A 10409-nucleotide genomic window follows, 5' to 3' on the forward strand; every position below is an offset into this window, starting at 1 on the left:
TTAGACCTCATAATATCCTACAAAGCAATTATTTTAAATCTTACTCTTAAAAGTGGAGACTAAAACTTCAATGATAACATCTGTACAAAATTCTACAACTAGGGCTGGTTGGATCAGTATTAGAATACTGGTAGGTTCAATTGACACCAAAACCCATGTTATTTCTGTCTCTCAGTGTGACCTTAATTATATACTACCATGAGTGGGAGAATAAAGATAATGTCACTTTCTAAGTCACCTTGGACAATCACTTTTCTCCTTGTATTTTATCATTTTACAAAATGTGGTTTCTAAGCTTGGAAATATGTATACAAAGGTTATTTTCATTGCATTTTATATTTTTGTTTACAGTATTCTGTATTTATGTATTTAATAAAGTTATTTCATAAAAAGTAAAACAATCATTTACTAATACAAATGAGGATATGAATAGCATTTCACATACCTCTGAACCATAGTACTTAGATTTTGGAGAGACTCTAGACATCATCTAATCCAGTCTCCTCATTTTCTAGATGAAGTGTTTGCAAGGGAGAGAGTGGGGTAGACCATTTGGCCAAAGCTGGAGGAAAGTGTGTGGCTGAGTTGCAACTCAGTTATTCTGATTTCCACCTGAATGATTTGAGATGTGAATAGCTGCTTTCCTGGCAGGCAAACTGTGAGTTTTGATAGCACAGACTATGGGGATGGGCTGCCTGCTGTAGACTCTCGGAAGCTGCTGCACAAAAGCCTTTGCAGAGCATGCTTCACCTCCTTGTTCCGCAAAGTGTAAATGAATGGGTTGAGCATTGGAGTTACGATTGTGTAGAAGACCGCAGGGGCCCCAGCTCCTGCCTCGCTGGAGCGAGGCTGCAGGTAGATACAGACAGGTGGCACGTAGTACAGGAGCACCACAGTGAGGTGGGCAGTGCAGGTGGAGAAGGCCCGCTGCCGGCCCTGGGCTGTGCGGATGCGCAACACAGCTGCTGTGATGAAGGCGTAGGAAGTAACGATGAGGATGAGGCAGCCTGCAGCCACGATGCCAATGTTGGCAAGCATGACTAGCTCATTAATGGTGGTGTCTGTACAGGCGAGCTTTAGGACAGGGGGTATGTCGCAGAAGAAGTAGGCAATGTGGCAAGGCCCACAGTAGAGCAGGCGGAAGGTGAGGGAGGTGTGGATTGCAGCGTGCGTGGCACCTATGGCCCAGGTGATTCCAGCCATTTCTGCACACATCCTTCTGTTCATGGCCACCGGGTAGTACAGGGGCTGACAGATAGCCAGATAGCGGTCATAGGCCATGACTGTGTACAGGAAGCACTCGGTGCTGGCCAGAAAGTGGAAGCAATAAAGCTGTACGGCACAGCCCTCAAAGGAGATCACCTTCCCATCCAGAGTCAGCAGGCCTGCCATGACCTTGGGCACTGTCACTGTAGACAAACAGGCATCCAGGAAGGAGAGGTGCCCCAGGAAGTGGTACATGGGTGAGCTGAGGTGAGAGTCAGAGCCCACAGTTAGGAGGATGAGGAGATTCCCAGCCACGGTGACGCTGTAGATGAGGAGGAAGAGGAGGAAGAAGAGGCTAGGATGTTTAGCTGTGTACACCAAACCCTCCAGGAAGAAGTGGCTCACCACAGTCTGGTTGGGGTTCTCCCTTGTCATAGTCACCTTCTCACACACAGAGCGGCTAGTCATCCCCTTTGCAACAAAACTGACATTAACGGAATAAATAGCTGTATCCCTTTCCTGAGATGTCATTATCCATCAAGCCACACCACCTTGGTCTCACCCAGTAAGCAAGAGAAAGATGTACAAGTTCATCTTACAGTTTTGTTCTGCTCTAGTCTAGTGCTTCCTTGCTGTTTATTTCTTCATAATGAATCTTTCAATACAAGATCTGCAGTTTTGGTGAGGTATATAAAGGACTGTAAGAATTATTTGCAAAAATGTACTCCCTAAATAACAGCAATAAAAATATGGATTATAAATCCTACTCTCAATGAGTTTTTTTTGCAAATATTCCAGAATTGTGATGCCTCTGCCCTCCTACTCTATGTACTCTGCCATGCTGTAGATGTAGAAAGGCAGGTTCTTATTGCTGTGTCATCAGGGAGATGCATCCTATTTTCAGGTGAGACTTGCCTAGAGTTTTGATGCTATTACATCAGCCAGAAACACAGCAGCCCCACCCATTACTCACCCAGAGGAGTTCTTTGGAACTTCAGTTACCACAATCCTCAAGTGTGTAACAATGGAGCCTTGGAGAATGGACTGAATAAATTATCAGGGCAATTTTTTCTGTACATTTTGTGTTCTTCCTGTAAAGCTCTGTTTCAAAATTTGGGGAATTGTTTGCCTTTTCCTTTCTTGTTGAGCCTTTCCACTGGACTGTAATTGAGATTTAAAGAGTTCTCTTTGATTCTTCCATCTTTCACCTCGTTAGCCTAACAGATGTTGCATTAGGTGAAAAATTTCCTTAAACTGCTTTTTTTTTTTCCTGTTGTCTCTTCAGTTCCCGTGGATTTTACCTAACCCCGCCTCTTCAGATTTTACAGCTAGATTTTCACAATGGCATTTTATGTAGCATCTCTTACTCACTCCCTGATATACCAAATGATTCAGTATTCAACTTTTTTGTGCCAGTTTTCTTAAAAAAATTCGAACATATCTTTTCTTACTGTTCCCTAGTGCCTGAGGTATAAAGTGTATCTCTGTCCTATATTCAGAATTATCTATAAACTATTTCCATTATCATGAAAAAAACTTTATCTCCTGCAATCCCCTAAGAAACTCCCGTTATCCAGGGATGCTATTTGCCTCATCTCAATTTGCCATAATCTCTCTCTGATCTTGTCACAGGATCCTTAGGATGTCACTTTTTCTAGACAGAAACCTCTGTGGCTGGTGGTTCCTCTGCTTGAGTTTGCTCATGCCTGCTGGGTTCTCTTCACCCACTTGGCCTGGCCGGCAGGCTGCACTTGGCTCGTGCTACCAGCCTGGATTCCATGCTTGCCAAGGGTGGGAGAGGCGAGAGGTGTGTGAGTGAGTAAGCACAGGGGTCTGGCCACTGCACACAGCCAGGCACACTTGCTGCTGTGGTGGGGTGGGCAGCTCCAGGTGCCAGCAGAGGCACCAGCTTCATGTGAGGCTATAGCTGGACCAGGCATACTGCAAGTGGCTTCCATTATGGGCACCAGCATCTGGACCAGGGGAATATGGGGGCACCCAAAAGCTCAGAGATGCCAGGAACTGCAGAGCCCAAAGAGGGTATTACAGCCTGTCACAGCCCTGGCTCAGGGAGTCCTGAGGTCTGGGCTCCCAGAAGCTCTTCTCTCCTTCTCGTCACCCACAATGCAGTGAATGAGGGGGTGAGTTTGGGGGTTTGTTTTTCGGTCTGTTTGTGTTACAGCCCTTTCAGTCCCACCGCCCCACTCCGACCTGCAGCTCCTGGGCTGGCCTGGCCCGCCTCTGCTTCCTGTCCCATGGGGTGGCCACCCAGCACTGGCAGAGGGTGGGAGGGCTATAGTGTTACAGCAGCTCTGGCTTGGGGAGTCCCGAGGTCTGGGCCACCAGGAGGGTCACCACTTTTTACTCCCATAGTCCAGGAGCATGTCACCACCCACAGCTTGGCAAATGAGCCAGGAACATGTTACAGCACCTTTAGCTCCCACTGTTGGGTGGGTCCCAAGTTCTCATCCTGCATGCAGGAAGAATGAGGATACTAGAGGACAACTAGAGGGTGAGCAAGGTGCAGAGGAGCTTTATTAAGCAAAAAAACAGCTCTCAGGAGACCTGAAGTCAGTAGCTCCTTTCTGCAGGCAGGTCCCCCCATTGAGTGAGTTTGGTTGCATCTGAGGCTTTTATGTGCTTAGAATGGAGGAAGTGCATGCTGATTGGTCCATGGGTGGCTATAGGTGGGTCTGGAAAAAGCATCATCTAATTGGCCAAAAGGCATCAATGAAGTTCTCACTCTGGGTTGTGGACTTCACCCAAAACTGGCACCCCAGACCCCAGGCTCCAGGCTGTCCCTGGCATGAAGATGGGGTTTCACTGGGGACCCACCCCTCCCACCTAGGAACATGTCTGCCTCCCGCCATCCATGATACACAGGCTGTCCAGGCCAAGGGGTACCTGCAGGCCTGCACTGAGCCACCCTCAGCCACTTGGCCTCCCTCCTGTGCTCGTTGGCACCCAAAGTCCAGAGGGAGACAAGGCAGCAGGGAGCTAGCTGAATGTTATTGCCTAGGTTTTCTTCTAGGGTTTCTATGGTTTTGGATTTCACATTTAAGTCTTTAATCCATCTTGAGTTAATTTTTGTGTAAAGTGTAAGAAAGGGGTCCAGTTTCTGTTTTCTGCATGTGGCTAGCCAGTTTTCCCAGCACCATTTATGAAATAGGAATATTTTCCCCACTGCTTGTTTTTGTCAGGTTTGTTGAAGATCCGATGGTTGAAGACATGTGGTCTTATTTCTGAGGTCTCTATTCTGTTCCATTGGTCTATATGTTTGTTTTGGTACCAGTACCACGCTGTTTTGTTTACCGAAGTCTTATAGTATAGTTTTAAGTCGGGTAGTGTGGTGCCTCCAGCTTTGTTCTTTTTGCTTGGGACTGTCTTGGCTATGTGGGCTCTTTCTGGTTCCATATGCAATTTAAAGTAGATTTTCTAATTTCTGTGAAGAAAGCAGTTTGATGGGAATAACATTGAATCCATAAATTACTTTGGCAGTATGGCCACTTTCACAATATTGATTCATCCTATCCATGAGGGTGAAATGTTTTTCCATTTGTTTGTGTTTTCTCTTATTTCCTTGAGCAGTGGTTTATAGTTCTCCTTGAAGAGGTCCTTCACATCCCTTGTTAGCTGTATTCCTAGGTATTTTATTCTCTCTGTAGCAGTCATGAATGGGAGTTCATTCATGATTTGGCTCTCTGCTTGTCTATTGTTGGTATACAGGAAGGCTTGTGATTTTTGCGCATTGATTTTGTATCCTGAGCCTTTGCTAAAGTAGCCTATCAGCTTAAGGAGTTTTGGGGCTGAGACGATAGGGTTTTCTAAATATAGGATTATGTCATCTGCAAACAGAGTCAATCTGACTTCCTCTCTTCCTATTTAAATACCCTTTATTTCTTTCTCTTGCCTGATTGCCCTGGCCAGAACTTCCATTCAAAACAATGTTCAATAGGAGTGATGACAGAAAGCATCTTTGTCTTGTGCTGTTTTTGTAAAGTGAATGCTTGCAGCTTTTGCCCATTCAGTATGATACAGGTTGTGGGTTTTCCTTAAATAGCTTTTATTATTTTGAGATATATTCCATTAATATCTAGTTTATTGAGAGTTTTTAGCATGAAGGAATGTTGAATTTTATCAAGGGCCTTTTCTTCACCTGTTGAGATAATAATGTGGTTTATTTCATTAGTTCTGTTTACGTGATGGATTACAGTTGCATACGTTGAACCAGCCTTGCATCTCAGGGATGAAGCTGACATGATAGTGATGGATAAGCTTTTCGATGTGCTGCTGGATTCAGTTTGCCAGTATTTTATTGAGGATTTTCACATTGATGTTCATCAGGGATATTGGCCTAAAGTTTTCTTTTTGTTGTTGTTGTTTTGTCTCTGCCAGATTTTGGTATCAGGATGATGCTAGCCTCATAAAATGATTTAGGGAGGAGGCCCTCCTTTTCAGTTGTTTGGAATAATTTCAGAAGGAATGATACCAGCTCCTCTTTGTACCTCTGGTAGAATTTGGCTGTGAACCCATCTGGTCCTGGGCTTTTTTTGGTTTGTAGGCTATTTATTACTGCCTCAATTTCAGAACTTGTTATTGATCTATTCAGGGATTCAACTTCTTCCTGATTTAGTTTTGGGAGGGTGTATATGTCCATGAATTTTTCCATTTCTTCTAGCTTTTCTAGTTTATGTGCAATGAGGTGTTTATAGGGTTCTCTGATTGTAGTTTGTGTTTCTGTGGGGTCAGTGGTGATTTCTCCTTTATCATTTTTTATTGTGTCTATTTGATTCTTCTCTCTTTTCTTCTTTATTAGTCTAGCTAGTGGTCTATCTATTTTATTTTATTTTATTTTTTTCAAAAAACCAGCTCCTGGATTCATTGATTTTTTTGAAGGGTTTTTCATGTTTCTGTCTCCTTCAGTTCCACTCTGATCTTGGTTATTTCTTGTCTTCTACTAGCTTTTGGATTTGTTTGCTCTTGCTTATCTAGTTCTTTTAATTTTGATGTTAGGGTATTGATTTGAGATCTTTCTAGCTTTCTGATATGGACATTTAGTGCTATACATTTCCCTCTTAACACTGCATTAGCTGCTTCCCAGAGATTCTGGTATGTTGTCTTTTTGTTCTCATTGGTTTCAAATAACTTCTTTATTTCTGCCTTAATTTCGTTATTTACCCAGAAGTCATTCAGAAGCAGGTTGCTCAATTTCCATGAAGCTGTGTGGTTTTGAGTGAGTTTCTTAATCCTGAGTTCTAATTTGATCACACTGTGGTCTGAGAGACTGTTTGTTATGATTTCCATTCTTTTGCAGTTGCTGAGGAGTGTTTTACTTCCAATTATGTGGTCGATTTTAAAGTATCATGTGACACTGAGAAGAATGTATATTCTGTTGTTTTGGGGTAGAGAGTTCTGTAGATATCTATTAGGTCCACTTGATCCAGAGCTGAGTTCAAATCCTGAATATCCTTGTTAATTTTCTGTCTCATTGATTTGTCTAATATTGACAGTGGCATGTTAAAATCTCCCACTATTATTGTGTGGGAGTTTAAGTCTCTTTGTAGGTCTCTAAGAACTTGTTTTATAATTCTGAGTGCTCCTGTATTGGGTGCACATATATTTAAGATAGTTAGGTCTTCTTGTTGAATTGATCTCTTTACAATTATATAATGCCCTTCTTTGTCTTTTTTGGTCTTTCTTGGTTTGAAGGCTGTTTTCTCAGAGACTAGGATTGCAACCCCTGCTTTTTTCTGCTTTCCACTTGCTTGGTAAATTTTCCTTCATCCCTTTATTTTGAACCTATGTGTGTCTTTGCACATGAGATGGATCTCTTGAATACAGTGCACTGGTGGTCTTAACTCTTTATCCAGTTTGCCATTTGGTGTCTTTTCATTGGGGCATTTAGCCCATTCATATTTAATGCTACTGTTGTTATGTGTGAATTTGATCTAGTCATCATGATGCTAGCTAGTTATTTTGCACACTATTTGATGCAGTTTCTTCATAGTGTTATTGGTCTTTATATTTTCATGTGATTTGCAGTGGCTAGCACTGGTTTTTCCTTTCCAAATATAGTACTTCCTTCAGGAGCTCTTGCAAGGCAAGCCTGGTGGTGATGAATTTTCCCAGCATTTGCTTGCCTAAAGGATTTTATGTCTCCTTCGCTTATGAAGCTTAGTTTCGATGGATATGAAATCCTGGGTTGAAAATTCTTTTCTTTAAGAATTGTGAATATTGGACCCCACTCTCTTCTGGCTTATAGGGTTTCTGCTGAGAGATCCACTCTTAGTCTATTGGGCTTCCCTTTGTAGGTGACATGGCCTTTCTCTCTGGCAGCCCTTAGCATTTTTTCCTTCATTTTGACCTTGGAGAATCTTATGATGATGTGTCTTGGGGTTGATCTTCTCATGGAGTATCTTAGTGGGATTCTCTGTATTTTCTGAGTTTGAATGTTGGACTGTCTTGCATGGTTGGGTAAGTTCTCCTGGATAATATCTTGAAGTGTGTTTTCCAACTTGATTCCATTCTACCTGTCTCTTCAGGTATTCCAATCAGTCATAGATTCGGTCTTTTTACATAGTCCCATATTTCTCGGAGGTTTTGTTTGTGCCTTTTCATTCTTTTTTCTGTAATCTTGTCTGTCTGCCTTATTTCAGCAAGATAGTCTTCCATCTCTGATATTCTTTCTTCTGCTTAATCTATTTGGCTATTGATACTTGTGTATGCTTCACAAAGTTCTTGGGCTGTGTTTTTTAGCACCATCAGGTTGTTTATTTTCCTCTCTAAACTGATTATTCTAGTTAGCAGCTCCTCTTCGTCAAGGTTCTTAGCTTCTTTGCATTGGGTTAGAACATGTTCCTTTACCTCAGTGAAGTTTGTTATTACCCATCTACTGAAGCTTACTTCTGTCAAATTATCCATCTCATCCTCCATCCAGTTCTGCACTCTTGCTGGAGAGGAGTTGTGATCATTTTGAGGAGAAGAGGCATTCTGGCCTTTTGGATTTTCATCATTTTTTTTTGCTAATTATTTCTCATCTTCATGAGTTTGTCTAGTTTCGATTTTTGAGGCTGCTGACCCTTGGATGAGGTTTTTGTGGGGACTTTTTTGTTGTTATAGATGCTGTTGTTGTTGCTTTCTGTTTGTTTCTCTTTCAATAATCAGATCCCTCTTCTATAGGGATGCTGTGGTTTGCTGGGGATTCACTTCAGGCCCTGTTCATCTGGTTCACTCTCGCACCTGGAGATGTCACTTGAGGAGGCTGGAGGACAGCAAAGATGGATGCCTCCTCCTTCCTCTGGGATCTCTGACCTTTAGGGGCACTGACCTAATGCCAGTAGGAATGCTCCTGTATACAGTGTCTGACAACCTCTGTTTGTGTCTTACCTGTTGGGTGGCACGGATAACAGGACCCATTTAATGAGGCACTTTGGCTGTCCCTTCATGGAGGGGGTGTGCTTTGCTGAGGGAAACTCACTTGTCTAGGCTGCCTGGATTCCTCAGAGCTAGCAGGAGGAAGGACTAAGTCTGCTGGTCCATGGAGACTATGGCCACCCCTTCCCCTAGGGGCTCAGGCCCAGGGAGATTAGAATCTTTTCCTGGCTGGAGTTGGAGCTCCTGCAGGGAGGCCCTGCAGCCACAATATTGGCTGCCATCCCTCTTCCAAGGAGCTCAGATGGCTTAGACTGCAGGCAGCCACAGCAGTGGTTATGACTGCCCCTCCCTCTGGGAACTCAGCAGGCTTAGGCAGATTCTAGTCAAGTGGGTGTTGAGAATCTGCACAGCTCCGTGGTTGAGGCCCAAGACTCCAGTGGTGTGGGGTCCTGAGTGGGATCTTCCAATCCATGAGTTGCACAGTTCCATGGAAAAAGCATGGTTTCCCAGGTTGGGTGGCATGCTCACTCACTGCCTCCCTTGGCTAGGGGTTGGGGCTCCCCTGCCTTGTGTGACTCTCATGTGGGCTGCTGCATCACACTGCTCTTCCTTCCTCTCCATGGGTCATGTCAGCCGCCTAGTCAGCCCTTATGACAACCGGGATACCTCGGTTGGCAGTGCAGGGTTTGCACACTGTTTTGGATCTTTTTGATGGGATCCTCTGATTTTCACTGCTTCTAGTTGGCCATCTTGGCCCCACCCTCAGCAGTTCTTCAAAATGGTAAACAAAGAGTTACCATATGACACAGAAGCAGTTTCACTCCTAAGTCTACTGAATAGAATGGAAAACATATATTCACAGGAAACTTGGATATGGGCGCTGGGTGCAGTGGCTCTTGCCTGTAATCCCAGTATTGTGGGAGGCTGAGACTAGAGAATTGCTTGAGGCCAGCAGTTTGAGACCAGCCTTGGCAACATAGTGACACCTTGTCTCTATAAAAAAAAAATTTAATTAAATCAAAAAGGAGATTTGAATACATTTATAGTAGCATTATCAGTAATAGCCAAAAGGTAGAAACAACCCAAATGTATATCAGCTGGTGAATGGATAAACAAAATGTGGTATGTGCATATTATGGAGTACTACGAAGCTGTTAAAAAGAATGAAGTATGTGCTACAGTGTGCGTGAACTTCAAAAACATGCCAACTGAAAGAAATCAGACACAAAAATCTCACATGGTTTATGATTACATGTATATGAAATGGATAAATACAGAAAATACATTGGTGGATGCCTGAGCCTATGGGTGGGAATGGACACTGACAGCAAATAAGCACAAGGTGATAGAAATCTTCTAAAATTAGATTGTGGAGATGTTTTCACAACTGGTATAAACTTGTTTAAAATTATTGAAATGTATAAATAAAATTTTTAGCTTTTATCTAAAAAAAATCTGTTTAAAAAACAGAAAACACAACTTGGATTTCTCTGATTCAGTTAGTATCCCATGTAATAAAGAGATTGTACATTTCATGATCTTTAAGACACTATGATATAGTGAAATGATATGATATGGAAATATATATGTATTTCACTATATGATGTAGTGAAATGATATCAACAGAAAGATCTGGACAGAGGTAGATCTACATTTAAATCTGGCTCTCATAGGAGCTTAGTAGCTTGATAAGCTCCCTTGAAATTTCTGAGCCTCAGTTTCCTCATGTGTAAGTGATTTTAAAATAATCAAGTTTAACATTTTAACAAGAAATATATCTATATAGTGTGTGTGTATATAAAATAGTAATTGTTGAGTAATTTACTAAT

General features: G+C 42.6%; 1 protein-coding gene across 1 annotated transcript; it reads right to left on the reverse strand.

Annotated features, from left to right (window-relative positions):
• Positions 1-509: 509 nt before the first annotated feature.
• LOC100442820 (olfactory receptor 10S1) lies at positions 510-1764 on the reverse strand. Its single transcript, XM_002822620.3, has one exon. It carries the CDS (start codon positions 1735-1737, stop codon positions 679-681), a length of 1059 nt encoding a protein of 352 aa, XP_002822666.1. The 5' UTR covers positions 1738-1764; the 3' UTR covers positions 510-678.
• Positions 1765-10409: the final 8645 nt, after the last annotated feature.

Source organism: Pongo abelii, chromosome 9, assembly GCF_028885655.2.
Source record: "Pongo abelii isolate AG06213 chromosome 9, NHGRI_mPonAbe1-v2.0_pri, whole genome shotgun sequence".
Taxonomy (NCBI): Eukaryota; Metazoa; Chordata; class Mammalia; order Primates; family Hominidae; genus Pongo; species Pongo abelii.